The sequence below is a fragment of the Parathielavia appendiculata genome, assembly GCF_033297405.1.
Source record: "Parathielavia appendiculata strain CBS 731.68 unplaced genomic scaffold N657scaffold_8, whole genome shotgun sequence".
NCBI classification, from domain to species: Eukaryota; Fungi; Ascomycota; class Sordariomycetes; order Sordariales; family Chaetomiaceae; genus Parathielavia; species Parathielavia appendiculata.
The window spans coordinates 50,175-67,014 of NW_026944227.1; the positions used below are offsets into that span (position 1 = coordinate 50,175).

Genomic DNA, 16,840 nt, shown 5'->3' on the forward strand with positions numbered 1-16,840 from the left:
CTACTCTGCTTCTGTACTAGTCCAGGTCGAAGACTGGCGAGGAAACACCACCAATCAATTTTTCGGTTCGATGGCGGTCGGATTTGGGCCTGGCTCAGAACGCGCCTCTTGTCGCGTCGTCTCCCAATCTGTGGTGGAGTTCAGATTGGGAGACTCGGGCTGGGTGTGGCTGGCAGGACCCACAAGCTCAATGTTCTTGGCGAATCCACTAAGAGGCTACAGAACATGGACGCAGCAGAGGACAAGATTGCCTATGAAGTGAAGTCCCCCGTACTCCGTAGCTTTATTGTATATGCGTTCTTCTCCATGCAGTACCGCTTGGGATCTCATGGAGCAAACAGATCGCGGTCTGACTTTACTGTTGCTAACCCACCCAAAAATAAGAAATTTAATTTACACCTTAGGGTTGATGTTTGTTGGTGGGCTGCCAAATCATGTGACACCCCTGACGATCAACAACCGCTCCGGACACTCCGAGTTCGCCTCGCACAGTATGGTCGACACGGGTGTCGTACATACCTACATACTCCGTACACTAAGCAGAAATGCTGGAATTACTAGTAGCGAACACCTTGTCCCAGGCCGCCCCGTAACACCCAGAATCACACACAATGCTCTTTGGTCAGGGCGTGAGGCAAGTGGGAGAAAATCGGACCAAGTTAGAGAGAGCCTACGCCGCGCTAACTAGAGTGCCCATTAAACATGATACTAGTTGCAGTTTGAAGAATCTATGCCCCGTTCCCCACAGCCACAGACAGGGACAATGCCAAAGCCAATCCAGCTCGTGGTTCCAAGCATGACCGTTTCCAGGTCCTTGCAGTTGTGAATCTCCATCGCCACCACCCACATGTTGCCGGTCCGCAGGCCACCAAGGCCACTACCAACCCTCATCAGAAAGCCGCCCCCAGCCCATTCTTTGACTGCCGTTTACTGAACCGATTCCGCTTGACGTTGACATCCCCACCTTCAAGGCTGACCTGGCTCTTGTTAAGCTGGTTGCGCCCCGACCTGTCGCTGATGCTGTAACCCTCTACCCCTCCTCCAAAATTCGGCACCCTTCCTCCCATCGTGCTCGCCGGGCTCGACATGGCCGATGACATGTCAACACCGAATCCGTTCTCGCCCTGGTACGAGCCAATCATGTTCTGCGAGATGGCGAGCTCCTTAGCCCGCTCCAGCGACTCGATCCAGTCATCCACCGAGAACTTTGCGTCGCTGTTTTCGCGCGAGGACTTGGGTTCTTCAAAGGTGTAGTGTACGCCATTCTGGGGTTGGGCCCGTGTCAGTGCTTGTCCCGAGCATGTATGCAGGAAAAAGAACGAAGAAAAAAAGGAAGAAAGAGAGGCGTGGCCTAAACTCACCGTATCGACGCACCACACAGTCTGACCCTTGGCGTCAATCAGGGTCTTCCACACGCAATCCGGCGCCAGCAGCGATATCTCCTGCTTGGCGCGCTTCTCCTCGCCCCCGGCCGGGGCCAACACAATGCGTCCGCTCGACGTCACCATGACGAGACGCTGCCTCTTCTTGGTGGTGTTCCCGCCAAAGAAGCGCGCCAATTTCTTGTGTCCGTCGCCCTCGCCTCGCCCGTGCGGGCTGTTGGGGATCGGCGACGATATTACCATCAGGTCGCCGAGCTTCAAGATCCTCTCGTTGTTCCGAGTCAGCACGGGAGACCATTCGATGTCCAGCTGCGTCGGCGGGGGCAGTTCCGTGATGATCCTGGCCGGTCGCGAGCCATTTTGCGGCACATGTTGCCCGCGAGATGTAGGGGGCTTCGGCGGGCTGGATCCTGCGCCGTTCAACTGGATGATGTGAGGCTCCTGTGCCGGAGGGACGTATGGACGCAGGCGAGGCGCTTTCATTCGCCACAGTTCCTTTCCAAACGGCTGCCCGTCAAAGAACTCGTGGTTCTTGATGTGCTCCACCGTCAGGCGCCGAGCCGGATCCAGCACCAAGCACCGCTCGACGAGATCCCGCGCAGCAGGAGGAAAGCCTGCAGGAAACTCATAGTCCAGACCAACAATCTTCTGGAAGGTAAGGTACTCTGTTGCGGCTTTGAAAGGAGGCCGGCCGGCGAGGAGTTGGTAGATGATGCAGCCGAAGGCCCATAAATCGCTCGGCTTGCCCACCGCCTTGTCCGTCAACAACTCCGGGCTCACATACTCTGCCGTGCCAACAAAAGAAGCGTTGCTCTTGTCGTCCTGCGAGCCGTCCTGTCCTGATCGGTTTTCTGGCGGCCTTGGCTCCCGTGGGTCTGGCAGCAACTTGGCAGTGCCAAAGTCGGTGATCTTGATGTGCATCTGGTCGTCCAGCAGCACGTTCTCGGGTTTCAAATCCCGGTGGATGACGCCTCTCGAGTGCATGTACGCGATAGCGTCTAAGATCTGCGCTCCATAGAATCTCGTGCACTCAATGTCGAAGGTCACGGTCTTCTTCAAGACGCCTAGCAACTCGCCGTTGTTGCAGAGATCCAGGACGTAATAGAGTGACGACTCGTCCTGGAAAGTGTAATAGAGCCGGACGATACCGGGATGGTCGGTGAGGCGATTGAGCGTGTTTTTCTCGATGTTGACGTATTTGATCTTCTTCTCCTTGATGATGTGCTTCTTCTCAAGCACCTTGACGGCATACTCGCGGAGGGTCTGGCGATCCGTGGCAAGAAAGACGGTGCTGTAGGAACCCTCGCCCAGCACCCTCCCAAACGAGAAGTCCCGGACCCCCTTCTTGACCGACTTTATGATTGTCCTACCTTCAGCATCTACCTCTCTTTTGATGCTTACTGCCGCGCCCCGGTCCTTCCACTCCTCGCTGCTTGTGAGCATTGGCGCCTCTGGCCCATAGCTGCCGGACGGCGCTTGCGGAATGCCCGGGATTGAGGCATATCCTCCCCCTGCCGCCTTCGAGCTTCTCCTGGGCGGCGGCATGCCGTTCTGGCCGTTCCCTAGCTGGGCAAGGCCCGGCCGGCCTGAGTGGTGCGACCGGCTCGGCTCACGCGACGGAATTTGTGATGCACTCGGCGGGTCGAATCTTGGGTCGCTCCTCCTTCCGTACACGGACGACCGTGACAGCTCGTCTCTCAAGCCCGCATACGGCCCTCCCTGGTCATGCTCGCTTAGCCGACTTTGGCCATGCAACAAGGCCGGCGGCTGACCCCCGTTTGCCGACGAATACGCGTCATATTGCCCTGCAACGCGGGGGTCGTCGCCAAAGCCGGTCGAAGTTACCACACCTTGCGCATTCAAGTTATTCTGGGCGTGCTTCAAAATCGCGGCGGCTGTTTCGTATGAGTGGGGTTGCCGGTGAGGAGATTCCCAATCGGCTGATTGGGGCTCAACATCTTGGGGAGTCTGGAGACTGTGGTTCTCCCTAGCTGCAGCCACAGTACTGGACTGGTTTGTCTGCCCATCATCCGGGGCAGTCGACGGGTCGGGAGAGAGGTTCGGTGAGTCGTCAGGATTGGCGATGCGCAGGCCGCCGAGCGCTTGGGAGAGGCTGAGGTCGGCATTCATGGTGCTGCGATTTCGGGGTTCAGAAAGACCCGAGCCAGCGTTAGTAATGAACACCGGAGGCAGCTAACTATTAGAGACAGGTGGGCGATGCCGTGGTATCGGAGGCTGCATGCGGTCTGGATCAGCGAGAGGCACGGGCACACTCAGCCAGGGAGCGCCAGTCGTTAGGTAAAGACGAGGAAGGATGTCGATATGGGTTTTCGTGGTTGTGGCGCCGTGGGTCTTGAACGTCGGTCTCGAGTTGAGCAGACGCCTCTTGTTCGTGGCAGACGCGTCGGCCCGTGAGATTATCGAGAGTCGAGCATCGAGCTCAGCGTCGTCCGATGAATGCACCGAGAACAACCACCTCAAGGTAGCAAGGTATGTGGCCGGCTGCCCTCCAATAAAGAACGAGAGGTCAAGAGAATGGCCTGCAAGCCGTGCGGGCACAGCTGGGCGTTTGCGGTGGTGGTTGGTTGGAAATCCGAATTGTCAGTCTCCTCCTCATCCCCATGGTTCGATTGATTCATGGCCTCGACTTGCGTTGCGTGGTTGAGGCGCAGAGTCCCCAACCTGCCGTGCGAAGTGCGGATGTGTACTGTGCTGGAATACGGACTGCTCGGTACAGGAGACATGGCTATTTCCACTTCGCGTCTGAGAGAAGGAAGGCCATGGTTAACTTCACGTTCTCGGTTGAGGCCTATATACCCAGCCTCTCTGTAAAAAGCTCAGCACAATCAAGGTATAAAGACACAGGCTTGACATTGCCAATCAACTTGGTTGATTGTCTGGGTAGAGCTATCGATTTATGTTCGTTGAAGCTCTTTCAAACATGTTCATCTCTTGCACCGGAAGAAAAGGGGCAACTGCAGCTACCTTATCAAAAACATGGACACTCGGGGAACTTGAAGCCTCATTGACACAATCAACAAGCTGATCCTTTTCAGTGTGCTCCTCAGGTTTGAATAATTCAGGAGATGCCTCTATCCAGTTCTGTCCACTTCAGTAGAATATCCAGCTCATCCTAAAAGTTCCGTAACCTAAATGCTGTGTGATGCTCCGGCAAAGGCTCATCTAGGCAATTGTGGGGGAAAAATAATGACGAGAACTTGGGCATTGGCAGGCTTTAGTATTCGATTCGACTGAGAAGAGTTCAGAGATGTGTCTTGTGCTTCCCTCACCAGGTTGATGGTGTGGTTGAGATGTCTGAGATTTGTGATTGGGGACCAGGCCTTCTGCCTGCCTGCTTGCCCGACCGGTGACGCCTCCTTAAACGGCCTGTTCGTGATTGTCACCTTCCTCCGCAACCAAGGCACCAATGACACTCGCGGCAAGCTCACAAGATGAGGTAATGTACTTCATGAATTTTCCTCATCTTCAAATTCCAGATCCGCCATGATTCCAACGCCAGTAATGGATTGTTGGTACCATGCTGCGTCTCAGGCCGACCACCATCTCCTTGACTCGCACCGACGTAACTGAGGTGATAAACCGCCGTCGGTTCCGCAGGTTTCTCGAATGCGATGACTATGAAGCGTGTGCTGCCCTGTCCCGAGCTGATACCGATGCCATCTGCATCACCAGCCCACCCAACAAGTCCTCGTCGTTGCGAACCGCCAAAGCAACAGCAGAAGCGTATGCCGGCCCGAGAAGCAGTTCACCCTCCCCAGCATACAACCGAGTGCGTCCTTTAGGAGCCGACCTAACACTGCTGCTGCCCTCTGAGAAGCCGTTCGACGAAGGCAGCTGTCCGCCTGGTACGTCGGGTGGCGGACAGGGGCGCGGTGCGGGTGTTGGAGATCATCAGAAACAAGACTCTGCTCCGACACTAGAGCTGTGCATCCGGCCAAAGCGAACAGCAATTTCCAACGCAGACATGGATCCGGACGGGATGACGGATTCACCCCACTTGCCCGAGAATCCCAGAAACACTGCGCGCAGCAGTCTACTCGTCGGCGACTGGGCATCTCCGGTATGCGTACCAGATTCGCGTCCGGCTTCGGGAGGGATGGCAGGTGCCGAATGGAAGAACAAGGCAGGGCCCTCCACGCCGCAGCGCACCACATCCTTGGGGTCAACTGCAAGTTTTCTGACAGGCGCTGTTCGGTCTGCGCCGGTATGTCGGGTCCTTACGCTTGTGCTGCATGTGCGAGGGTGGCTAACACCGCGTCAGCCTTCACCGGAGCCATTCGAGAACTCGAGATTTGGTCAACTTGATGTAAGCTCGCATTCACCCTGTCCAAGTCAGCATATCTGACTCCACCGCTCAGGGCAGCCAGTCGGACGGTTGGTCACCCACACCTAGGTTCCGACCCTCCGGGCGACTGCGGGTCTACAACGATTTTCTGCCAGCTGCGTCGCAACCCCAGACGCCGCAGAACCTAGCTGAAGCCCGTCATCAAAGCCGTCTGCATGGCGCATACACTGCCCCGGCCCGGCGCTCCTCGCCGCAACCCATTCAGACCCCGACGACGACACGTCCACGCCGTGGATTTGGACCGCGGAGGGAGCTGAGCCCGCCAGGATTACAGACGCCGGGTTTCATGGGGCTGTATGGCGGCATGGAGAACATGGATGATGCGGCCTCGTTAATGGAGGAGACAGCAGAAGAATCGGCCTGATGCTGGGTAGGGTCCTCTAGGGCCAGCAGCCCCGCATAGTAGTTGTCGATTAGAATACTGGGACTTGATGAGGTGACAGCAGTGCTCGGAACACCTCCAGCTTATGGACATTATTAGCCCAACGCCTTGTTGTTTTCTTACCATGAAGTTTGAAACCCAACAAAAGATTGAGCTTGCTAAACCGCCCAGAACTCGGCGGGAATGATGCTGATGCGTGGTGTGAGACTCAGCCTGACTTCCTGTCGTCAAACAATGTTGAGTTGCTGCGCTGAGAGCCCATTGGGCAAGAATTTGGTTTGGTGCAACGGAAGCGGTTTTCCAGCAACGGCAGGAACGGAATGGCGGATTTGCCGGCTGCCGGGCGGCAAAGCACGAACCTCCACCTCCACATGGAGGACGAGCAAAAGCGGAGCCGGGTCGAACAAACAGGGGGCAACAGCCGTCCAGCCACTCACACGACCTTGGCGAGCTTGGCACAGCGCCGCCCAAACGCTTGCAGGATCCAACCCGCCAATCACAAATGGCTTAGCTGAACACAGCTCCACCTGCAGCCGAAGCCAATGGGATCGGCGAGGATCTTTCCAGTTCAGCATCCACAGCTCTCCCAGCTCTCAAACGCCTTTTGTCTGCCTCGCCCGGATCTTGCAGCTCCACGCATGCCGGTCCTCTTCTGCCTTTGCCTCACATCTTCGGCCACCCTCCCTTCTCATCTTTCTTCCTTTTCTTTCCTCCTCAACTCACATTTCTCTGCTATTACCCCCAACCCATCTCTTCCTCATCCACCCTCGCTCTCCGCCACCATTATCATCCGTCAAGCGCATACGAGCGCTCCTCGGCTATACCTTCGAGACTCTCAGTACACGAACACGCTTACCGAGACCTCACCACCGATACGCCTGACGCCGTCAAGCCATCGACCTTCTTTCTATTGAGAAACCTTCCCATCATTTTACTCGGCCAATTGCGTTTATCCCCGGCCACCACACCTGCGCCCTGCATTGCCTTCTTCACCTACGTATTACGTACTTACCACGCCGTCTTGCCATCACTTCACTTGCGCATCCGACGCGCCTTGAACTAACCACTGCCCCTTTATCCACACCTAACACACTTTCTCTCATTCGTTCTAGTACCCAGCAGGTCGCTCGAGATGCCGTCTTTCGATCCCCTCTACGCTTCGTCGCCGGTTCACGCCGCGCCGGCTCAGGCAACTGATCAAGTCTCGCTCGACAAGTGTTTCCTGCAGCACCAACCCATGTCCTTCAGCCAACCAGCCTCAGAGCGAGCGCATTTTTTTCGCACTTTCTCGGTCGCCGGGCGCAAACGGTCCAGAGACGAGGCCTCAGTTAATCTCGATCCTCCGGAGAGGATGGTCGACCGATACGGCGTCAACGAGTCAGAAAACGAACAGTTCTATGGTCCCGTCATAACGCTCATCAAGAAATCTGCTGGCTATATCCCCGAGGTCAACAGTCAATCCGGCACCTATCTCGAGGAACGAGCGGCTGACGGAGAGGCGCGCAAAGCAGAAGCAGCCCGCCTTGCCCAGGCGCAATCGGCTCAGTCGCGGCCTTCGTTGAGAGGCCATAAATCGCAACGGCTCGACATGACGAGCGAGAAGTCCTCAAGTTGCGGTTCCAACCCCACACGCGAAGCAGCCGACCGAATGACCGCGTCCCCGGATTCCCTTGCGCAGCCAGTTGTGGACGAGTTCACCATCCGTCTGGGCATCGGTTGGCGCCGGGTCAGCGACGATAGATACATTCAAGCGGCCGCTCGCGGCTGGGCGCGCTACATCGAGAATCACTACCCGCTCACCAACGTCAAGGTTTACTTAGAGAGCCGCAGCCTGGAGGCTTACCTGGTCGAAGCTACCGAAGGATTTTTCCTCTTCGCCAAAAACCTTCGCCAAGGTCGACTCGTCAGCGCGACTGCAGAAGGCGCCATACCAAACCTCCTGGTGTGGCCGCCGGTCTTCGATGGACCCGAAACCATTCATGCCTCCGATCCGCCGTCTCCCCAACCTCTGGTCTCGGACAAACTTGTCGAAGCAGTGGGACAAGTCTTTCTGGCCGCGAAGAAGATGGACCTGAGCTGAAATTTGCTCTGAGATTCGGACTTGGGTGTTACAGGGATTTGCTTGATTTCCAGCACGACTTGCTTTGAGTCTTGCTGTGGCACGGCGTTGTACTGGTAACGTCGACACGACTGATTTGTTTCTGATTTTCGGTTTCCGCACAGGAGTTTTCTCACGGGCAAAAAGGTAACTGGGTCTCTGGTCCTTCGCCGCCAATATCTGGCGCAATCCAAGTGTACAAGTAGAAACAATCAACAAAGCAATTGCATACTTCCTTGGCCATCGCTATATGTGTGAGGCCGACTGATTAGAAGACACTCGGTAGATCCATCACGAAACAGACCAACACAAGTGTTCTCCAAGACGGCATGAACGATGCACAGTTTGTTGAAGATGTTGTGGAGCAAACCATGTGTGCAATGCTTGTAGATCCATCGCCCCTGTGAGGCCAGTAAGAGATTCGAAGTCAAGGCAAGCGGCATAGATCACCAACCCAATAGGTAGTTTGGCGCCTCATGTCCAATTCTTCACACTGATACTCAAGTCAAAGAAACGAAAGAGTACGCTGCCTGTTTGTTAGCATCCTGTCAAAAGGCATGTTCTTTCAGCCGGAAACGACAATCCTGAGTTTTGAGCCAACCCTGATTTAGTACTAGTTTGCTTGCTATTGCGTGACTTGAGAAGCTGGAAAGGAGCGCGGTTGTTATGCCGCGTAGTAGATAAGGCACTGCGTTCTAATTGTTATTTTCAGTCTAACTCTTCATGCTTCTCTTTGTTTTCCTTCTTGTCTTTTTCTTCCCTTCCTCTTTCCCTTGCCTTATTCATTTCTTCCTTTGTACCTTCATGCTTCTTTGACGAGAAGCCCGCTAGTAAAGCACTAACAGACAGACCAGGGTTAGCTGTTAGCTGTAGATCATATCGAGAATCTCAAGCCTGCCACACAGTCCACAGAGTCACACTGGAGCTGTGGACAGGACGCGAAGACGCGCTCTTCGGACTCACCCCGCAACCGCACTAAAAGGTAACCTGCATGATGCGCGGTGTGTTTGATGGTATTGGGGTCAACATTTCCTGTTTTCCTCCGTCTGGCCTCCTCGTTGCCGAGAAAGGTGCTGCGTTCTTGACCTTTCCCTTCTGTTTCAGCTTCGTTTTCCCCGCTCTTCCTTGCTCCCACCTATCGTGGCTCGTGAGGTCCAGGCTTCTGCAACCAGCCCGGACGTCGCATCGCCAATCGTTGTTGCCAAGGGAGCGGACAAGTGCCCTGGTCTGCCGAAACCCCCTTTGAGTGGCAAATCACGGCACCTGCTTCTTGTTCGCCGTTAGACAGCCGGACACAGCCTCGCCCGAGTCTTAGCCTCGATAAGGTATTGATCTCTTTGAACCTGGAAACCATCTTCTCCGGAGGGACACTGCCCCGAGTTCTCGCGACTCTCTTTATTGATGTTCACGACCTAAGGAAAACTGAACCGGTTATTTTCTTAAACGCCTAATGTGCCTCTGACCGACCCCTCCTCCGTGCGACATTCAGCCTGCCAGTCAGTTAACAGCTGCCCGAGTGCGCGTGTCAGTTGAGAACCTTGTCTGTCGAGAATCGAGAGACAGCCAGGATCAACAATCGGGCCACTGCTACGAATATTCGCTGAGCAAACGGTCATACGAAAGCAACCGGGTTCTGGGCCGACGCGACGGTAGAACCACCCGCATTCATGGTGTCGTCGCATCGCAGTGACGGGGTCACTTCGTTGACGCTGCGGGGGCCGTCGTCCGTGGTCGGGACCAGCTCCAGCGGCCGGGGGACGGGGTTACACGGTTCGTCTCGATCGCGACGATACAACCGTTCCCACGCCGGCGGCGCCTCCTTCATACCGCAGAACGAGTTCCCCGTCTTCAGCCACAGCGGCGATGTCGAGATCGTCGTGCGTGTTCCAACCGGGCACGAGAACCGCTATCTCCTCCACCGACATATCCTCACGCGCTGTTCCGGCTTCTTCGAGGCCAGCACGAGTAACGAATGGTCGCGCGCCCAACCGGTGCCGGAGCTGCCAGCTCCAGGGACGGCCGGCGCGATAGAAGCGGGTGGCGCATGGGGCGGGGAGCTTGCGCGGATAGACGATCGAGGGGGCAGCAGTGATGAAGGGGGCAAACCAGGGCCGGTGTCTTCGGCGCAAACCAAGAAAAGGTGGAGGTATGAGCTTGACTACGGGTCAGATGACAACGATATACCGATGCTGGTGCAGAAGGAGGAAAACAACATCAACCCGCCACCAGCCGCGAGCTCGATATTCGGCGGCGCACCGTCCGGTCACTCTTCCAGCCGACACTCACATCACAAGTCAGCGTCACATTCTTTTTTCCGATCCGTTGCGAACCTGACACTATCGCACACTACTTCCCTACCGCCCCCAACCCCAGAAGAGCAGGATCTATTACGGGACTATGACAACCTCTTCCGCATCATGTACAACTACCCACCGAACCTCGACGGCATCAACATCGCCGACGGCTACGTCCAGTGCAAGTCGCTGCTCACCCTCGCAGACCAGTACGACGCCCTCGGCGTGGTCGGCCCGCGCGTCGACCACCACATGCTCCAGTTCCAGTCGCGCCTGTGGAAGCAGATCGCAAAGTACCCCATCAGCTACCTCCGCCTCGGCTACCTCGCCCGGTCCAAAGTCATCTTCCAGGAGGCTCTGATTCACGTGGTCGGCCAGTGGCCGGCCGGCGAGCGCTCCATCCGCGCGGCCCTTCCCGAAACAGTCGTCGACATCATCGAGGACAAGGTCGACGAGCTCGAGGAGACGGTTAGCCGCGTCGAGGCTCGCCTTTTTCGACTGACGTTGACCACCCGCTCGGGCGAGCGCGTCACGCCCGCCACGGGGTACCTCGACTGGCTCGCAGTCAGCCTCTTTCGCCAGTGGCTCGCGGACAACACCTCGCCTAGACCACCGATGATGATGTCGGCACCCGTTCTTCCGAATGACCGCAGGGGCGCCGGCAACAACGCTCTTGATTCCTCCGCCGCTGCGGGGCCGAGGAGCAGGTTGGGGAGTACCAGCAGCGGCAGCGGAGGGAGCGCGGCAAACGGCCGGTCTTCGGGGAATCATCACCACAGCGGCCAGGCCCACGGCAATAGGAACATGCAGGTTGCGCACCCAGGCAACGCGCCGCCGATACAACAACCCACGCTTGCGTCGCTGGGGCGGACGTACAGGTTGCTCGGGGCCGGGCCCGAGGAGAAGATTGGGGGTTACCTGGGCCACGACGAGTGCAAGCGGTTTCTGAAACTCACGCCGGAGCTGTATACCCGGGATAACCTGCGCAAGTTTGAGAAGAGGATTGACGAGTTGAAAACCATGGCGCGCGAGGTGGTCCGGCCGCTGATGGGGAGCGGTTTGGAGTTGGAGATGGTTTATGGGGCCGGGGCTGCCGGGATCGGGTACTTGACTTGTACTACGGTCAGGGATAGGGATTTGCCGTGGGCTTATGACTGATTGATTAGTGTTGGCGGTGATGATGATGCTGATGATGATAAGGTGGGAAGTGGGATGGAGGGATGGGGGGAAAGGATGGTTTAGCATGATTGTTCTCCGTGGACCGGTGTCATAGAGTTTGGACAGAAGAGAAGAAGGTTGGGATCGGATGGGGCCTGGTGTCCTGCGATATCTCGTTGATTTGGGTGCGGCGGCTTTTCCAACGATATATATGACGACTGATGTAATGATCGGATGGGCATGGTTTCGAGGATACCCGTTGATGGATAGGTTAGCAAAGAATGTATTGCTGGTTCGTGTTCCGACTGTATTGACGAGTTCTCTAGATTCATGGCAATGAATTGTCATCACGGCCGCTCTGGGAAATAAGCTCTGTCTCTCTCTGACTTCCTTTTCGCTCTCGAAGAGAGGGCCATCCTCAATTCGATCAGGAGTGATAGCCAGTAGCCACGAAATCAAGGTGGTGTTCCTCGGTGCGCATGTGACGTGAGCCCTGGAGAGTTAACATTCCAGAGCCTTGGACTACCATCAGCTGCAATGGGCAACCAAAAAGTAGAGAGCACATAAAGACGTTTGGCGGGAATCAGGGGTTGGGCGGTGTCCAAAATGTGGTGTGTCGAGACCGCAGCGGCCAAGTTCGCCAAAAATTAAACCTGGACTTAACAGATCGGGGTTGGGCCGTAACAGATCGCGAGTTGGTATTGACGTTTCAGATACAATCTGTAACAGAGAACGGGAAAGATCCCCGTATCTTGGCGGACGGTACCTGGCAACATCCGTGCACTAGAGCGGTGAGTGATTGTTACACTTTCGAACGGCAGTTGGTAATATTACAGCCCCACAACCCCGCAGGCCTCGCCCCTCCAACGAGGCCGTGCCTGGATCGAGTCACAACTGAAATTTAGTATCCGGGCGAACTGTCACGAGTGAGTCAAGGCAGGTCCAACCGACTATTGCGAAACATACAGCTGCACCTCATTTCTCTCATTTCCCGAGGATTCAGATTCTCAACAACACTTTCGAAGGTTCTCACAAAGCCGAGAGTTTTGCCGCACGAATTGACCAGCATGTCGATCGACTTTCCCAAGGAGGAGGAGGCCATCATCGAGAGATGGCGCCAGATCAAGGCCTTTGAGCGGCAGGTGCGCATACAATTTGAACAGCGGATTGACGATTCTTCTGTATACTCATCTCCCGACCTAGGTCGAGCTGTCTGTGGGGAGACCCAACTATACTTTCTACGATGGGCCCCCATTCGCGACCGGGCTCCCTCACTACGGCCATCTCCTCGCCTCCACTATCAAGGACATCATCCCGAGATACTGGTCCATGAAAGGTTACCACGTAGAGCGTCGGTTTGGCTGGGACACCCACGGTCTGCCCATTGAACATGAGATCGACAAGAAGCTCGGCATCTCCGGCAAGGCCGCCGTGATGCAGTTGGGCCTCGAGAAGTACAACGCCGAGTGCCGCGCCATCGTCATGAGGTACCGTGAGGAGTGGAGGCATACAGTAGAACGACTGGGCCGTTGGATTGACTTCGACAACGACTACAAGGTGGGTTGCTTGGGAACGGAATGTCAGACAGCACGCTGACCGAGACAGACCATGGACCCCACGTTCATGGAGTCAGAATGGTGGGTGTTCAAGCAGCTCTTCGACAAGGGCGCTGTGTACCAGGGGTACCGCGTTATGCCGTATTCTACCGCTCTCACAACCGCCCTAAGTAACTTCGAAGCGAACCAGAACTACCAAGACGTGACCGACCCAGCCATCGTGGTCTCGTTCCCTCTTAACGACGACCCCGACACGAGCCTCCTCGCCTGGACGACAACACCATGGACGTTGCCCTCGCATCTGGGTCTCGCAGCCCACCCGGATTTTGACTACGTCAAGATTCACGATGAGAAGTCCGGGAAGAAGTACATTCTGTTGGAGAAGCTGCTTGGGACACTGTACAAAGATCCAAAGAAGGCCAAGTTCCAAGTTCTCCAAAAGCTCAAGGGCAAGGACATGCTGGGCTGGAAGTATCAGCCGCCGTTTGACTACCTCTATGAGGAGTACAAGGACATCGCATTCAAGGTTCTCAACGCTACGTACGTCACGGACGACAGCGGTACCGGCATTGTTCACCAAGCCCCGGCCTTCGGTGAAGACGATTTCAACGTCGCTGTCGCGAATGGCATTGTATCCGAGAAGCGCCCGCCTCCCGATCCGGTAGACGACGCCGGTCGCTTTACGAGCAAGGTGTCCGACTTCGCCGGCATGCACGTCAAGGAAGCCGACAAACACATTATCAAACATCTCAAGGGCACCGGGAGGCTAGTCGTCGAATCGCAACTCAAGCACTCGTACCCCATGTGCTACCGCTCCGATACGCCCCTCATCTACAAGGCCGTGCCCTCCTGGTTTGTGCGCATCCCCGAAATCATCCCCAAGATGCTGGAGAACATCCAAGGGTCGCACTGGGTCCCCAACTTCGTCAAGGAGAAGCGTTTTGGTAGTTGGATTGCCAACGCCCGTGACTGGAACGTGTCCCGAAACCGATACTGGGGTACGCCGATTCCGCTGTGGGCTAGCGACGACATGGAGGAGCTCGTCTGCATTGGCAGCATTGCGGAGCTCAAGGAGCTCAGCGGGTACGAGGGTGAGATTACCGACCTACACCGCGACAAGATCGACCACATCACCATTCCGAGCAAAAAGGGTAAGGGTGTATTGAGGCGAGTGGAGGAGGTCTTTGACTGCTGGTTCGAGTCCGGTAGCATGCCGTACTCTAGCAAGCACTATCCGTTCGAGAACCGCGAGCAGTTCGAGAAGTCCTTCCCAGGAGACTTCATCGCTGAAGGCCTTGATCAGACCAGGGGCTGGTTCTACACCCTGTTGGTCTTGGGCACACACCTGTTCGGCGTCTCGCCTTTCAAGAACTGCGTCGTCAATGGCATCGTGCTGGCCGAGGATGGCAAGAAGATGTCTAAGCGTCTCCAGAACTACCCGGATCCGAACATTGTCATGGCTAAGTACGGATCTGATGCTCTTCGACTGTACCTCATCAATTCTCCTGTGGTCAGGGCCGAGCCTCTCCGGTTCTCGGAGTCGGGAGTCAAGGACGTCGTCGCGAAAGTCCTTCTTCCCCTTTGGAATAGCTACAGGTTTTTCGAAGGCCAAGTTGCCATGCTCAAGAAGGTGGAGAACGTGGACTACGTGTTCGACCCGCACATGGAGTCTTCCAACACCAATGTGATGGATAAGTGGATCCTGGCCAGCTGCCAGAGCTTGCTCAAGTTTGTCAACGAGGAGATGGCTGGTAAGTTGAACCCCTCCGCGACCGCTTTTTGAATCCGCACATGCTTACCAGATGTCACAGCTTACCGTCTGTACACGGTCGTGCCCAAGCTGCTCGAACTGATCGACAACACGACGAACTGGTACATTCGCTTCAACCGGAAGCGGCTCAAGGGCGAAAACGGGTTGGATGACACACTACACGCCCTGAACACTCTGTTCGAGGTGCTGTTCACCCTCTGCCGTGGTCTCGCGCCGTTTACTCCGTTCCTTACGGATACCATCTACTTGCGGCTTCTTCCCCATATCCGCGAGGAACTCCGGGGCAAGGATTCCCGCAGCGTTCACTTCCTGCCCTTCCCCGAAGTGCGGCAAGAGCTTTTCAATGCCGACATTGAGCGACGGGTACAAAGGATGCAGAAGGTCATTGAGCTGGCTCGGTACTCGCGTGAGAAGCGTGGTGTTGGCCTCAAGCAGCCGTTGGGGACGCTCATTGTCATCCATCATGATCCGCAGTACCTGCAGGACGTGCAGTCGCTCGAGGGATACATCACCGAGGAGCTGAACGTGCGGAGTTTGGTGCTGACGTCGGACGAGGCCAGGTACGGCGTCCAGTACAGCGTCACGGCCGACTGGCCCGTGCTCGGGAAGAAGCTCAAGAAGGACATGGCCCGTGTCAAGAAGGCGCTCCCGAACGTCACGAGCGAAGAAGCTCACCGTTACGCCACCAGCGGCACGCTCGTCGTCGACGGCATCACGCTCTCCCAGGGCGACCTGGTTGTCAGGCGCGGGCTCAGGGAGGACGAGGCATCCAAAAACCTTGAGACCAACACGGATAACGACGTGCTCACCATTCTGGATGTTGAGATCTATCCCGGCCTTGCCGAGGAGGGCCTGGCACGCGAGATCATCAACCGTGTTCAGCGGCTGCGGAAGAAGGCCGGGCTGCAGACGACGGACGACGTCAAGATGGAGTACAGGGTCCTGTCGGACCCGGAGGACACGGGTCTTGAGAGGGTGTTTGAGACGCATAAGAATGTCATTGCCAAGGCGTTGCGGCGGCCGATGGATAAGCACGAGGTGACGCATCTTGACGGGCTGATCCCGGCGCAGGCGGCGCAGGCGGAGGAGGGCATCATTGCTCAGGAGGAGCAGGAGGTGGGCAAGGCTACTTTCTTGTTGCGTCTCTTGAAGTTGTAGTGATTCATGGCCGGATGGCAGATAGACGTGCAATGATATCAGAAGTTTCTCATGGAAGGTGGCAGTCGAGGTATGCTTGATGCACTAGTAGAGTACTCGTAGGGAAATAGACGATCCGGATTTCAGTTCTCTAGTTCTTTTGGCAAGGTTGAAGCTATCACTTCACCACCCTCTCTTTTTTGCCGCAACCTGCTCCATGAGTAAGGTTGGTTTAGTTGGAACAGAAAGGGGCTCTGGAAGTCGTACCAGGTAGCAATCTTTGAGCTTCATGAACTCCTTGGCGCACTTGTTTTTGTAGACTGTGTTGTAGTCGGCAACGATGCACTGGCCGTAGACAGCAGCCTAGGCTCTGTTAGTTGGGCAATCGATTATCTTTATAAACATTTGCCCACCTCAGTAGTGCATTTTGAGACTGCTTGTGCAAACTTTTGGATTGGGCGCGTTTTTGATTGCATGGTATGTCGGGCCTTGGAACTTGCAATCAGGTCTCTAAGCGGATCAGGATTCGAGTACAGCTTATGTTCGCTAGTCGCAGTGTACAAGGTAACTGTAATGCTCACTGAAATGCTCATTGCCTATCGATGATGATGTGTATGGTTGAGATTCGATGTGTACCGTGTAGATTTCACAGTACGACTAAGCTTCAAAGACTGTGCTTTGCCCCACCTACCCCAG

General features: G+C 55.9%; 6 protein-coding genes across 6 annotated transcripts; 4 read left to right on the forward strand and 2 right to left on the reverse strand.

Annotated features, from left to right (window-relative positions):
- Positions 1-890: 890 nt before the first annotated feature.
- Positions 891-3,512, reverse strand: N657DRAFT_574625 (Pkinase-domain-containing protein; the record flags this gene model as incomplete). Its single annotated transcript, XM_062789042.1, has 2 exons — positions 891-1,265; positions 1,362-3,512. 2 exons carry the CDS (start codon positions 3,510-3,512, stop codon positions 891-893), a joined length of 2,526 nt encoding a protein of 841 aa, XP_062646300.1.
- Positions 3,513-4,666: 1,154 nt separating this feature from the next.
- Positions 4,667-6,213, forward strand: N657DRAFT_466199 (uncharacterized protein). Its single transcript, XM_062787513.1, has 3 exons — positions 4,667-5,607; positions 5,665-5,709; positions 5,762-6,213. The coding sequence occupies exons 1-3, from the start codon at positions 4,921-4,923 to the stop codon at positions 6,110-6,112; spliced, it is 1,083 nt and encodes a 360-aa protein (XP_062646301.1). The 5' UTR covers positions 4,667-4,920; the 3' UTR covers positions 6,113-6,213.
- Positions 6,214-6,848: 635 nt separating this feature from the next.
- On the forward strand, positions 6,849-8,535 carry N657DRAFT_646244 (uncharacterized protein). Its single transcript, XM_062793085.1, has one exon. It carries the CDS (start codon positions 7,263-7,265, stop codon positions 8,208-8,210), a length of 948 nt encoding a protein of 315 aa, XP_062646302.1. The 5' UTR covers positions 6,849-7,262; the 3' UTR covers positions 8,211-8,535.
- Positions 8,536-9,895: 1,360 nt separating this feature from the next.
- Positions 9,896-11,680, forward strand: N657DRAFT_574762 (uncharacterized protein; the record flags this gene model as incomplete). The annotated part of the gene is made up of 1 exon (XM_062789052.1): positions 9,896-11,680. One exon carries the CDS (start codon positions 9,896-9,898, stop codon positions 11,678-11,680), a length of 1,785 nt encoding a protein of 594 aa, XP_062646303.1.
- Positions 11,681-12,586: 906 nt separating this feature from the next.
- On the forward strand, positions 12,587-16,297 carry N657DRAFT_646246 (uncharacterized protein). The gene is made up of 4 exons (XM_062793086.1): positions 12,587-12,822; positions 12,884-13,237; positions 13,286-14,987; positions 15,048-16,297. The coding sequence occupies exons 1-4, from the start codon at positions 12,748-12,750 to the stop codon at positions 16,163-16,165; spliced, it is 3,249 nt and encodes a 1,082-aa protein (XP_062646304.1). The 5' UTR covers positions 12,587-12,747; the 3' UTR covers positions 16,166-16,297.
- A 30-nt stretch (positions 16,298-16,327) lies between these two features.
- On the reverse strand, positions 16,328-16,620 carry N657DRAFT_574904 (uncharacterized protein; the record flags this gene model as incomplete). Its single annotated transcript, XM_062789062.1, has 2 exons — positions 16,328-16,507; positions 16,558-16,620. 2 exons carry the CDS (start codon positions 16,618-16,620, stop codon positions 16,328-16,330), a joined length of 243 nt encoding a protein of 80 aa, XP_062646305.1.
- Positions 16,621-16,840: the final 220 nt, after the last annotated feature.

Coding starts and splice junctions, on each gene's coding strand:
- N657DRAFT_466199 (XM_062787513.1), top strand. CDS start 4,921: ATGCTGCGTCTCAGGCCGACCACCATCTCCTTGACTCGCACCGACGTA. Junction 5,608..5,664: donor GCGCTGTTCGGTCTGCGCCG/GTATGTCGGGTC, acceptor ACACCGCGTCAG/CCTTCACCGGAGCCATTCGA. Junction 5,710..5,761: donor CGAGATTTGGTCAACTTGAT/GTAAGCTCGCAT, acceptor TCCACCGCTCAG/GGCAGCCAGTCGGACGGTTG.
- N657DRAFT_646246 (XM_062793086.1), top strand. CDS start 12,748: ATGTCGATCGACTTTCCCAAGGAGGAGGAGGCCATCATCGAGAGATGG. Junction 12,823..12,883: donor TCAAGGCCTTTGAGCGGCAG/GTGCGCATACAA, acceptor CTCCCGACCTAG/GTCGAGCTGTCTGTGGGGAG. Junction 14,988..15,047: donor TGTCAACGAGGAGATGGCTG/GTAAGTTGAACC, acceptor CAGATGTCACAG/CTTACCGTCTGTACACGGTC.
- N657DRAFT_646244 (XM_062793085.1), top strand. CDS start 7,263: ATGCCGTCTTTCGATCCCCTCTACGCTTCGTCGCCGGTTCACGCCGCG.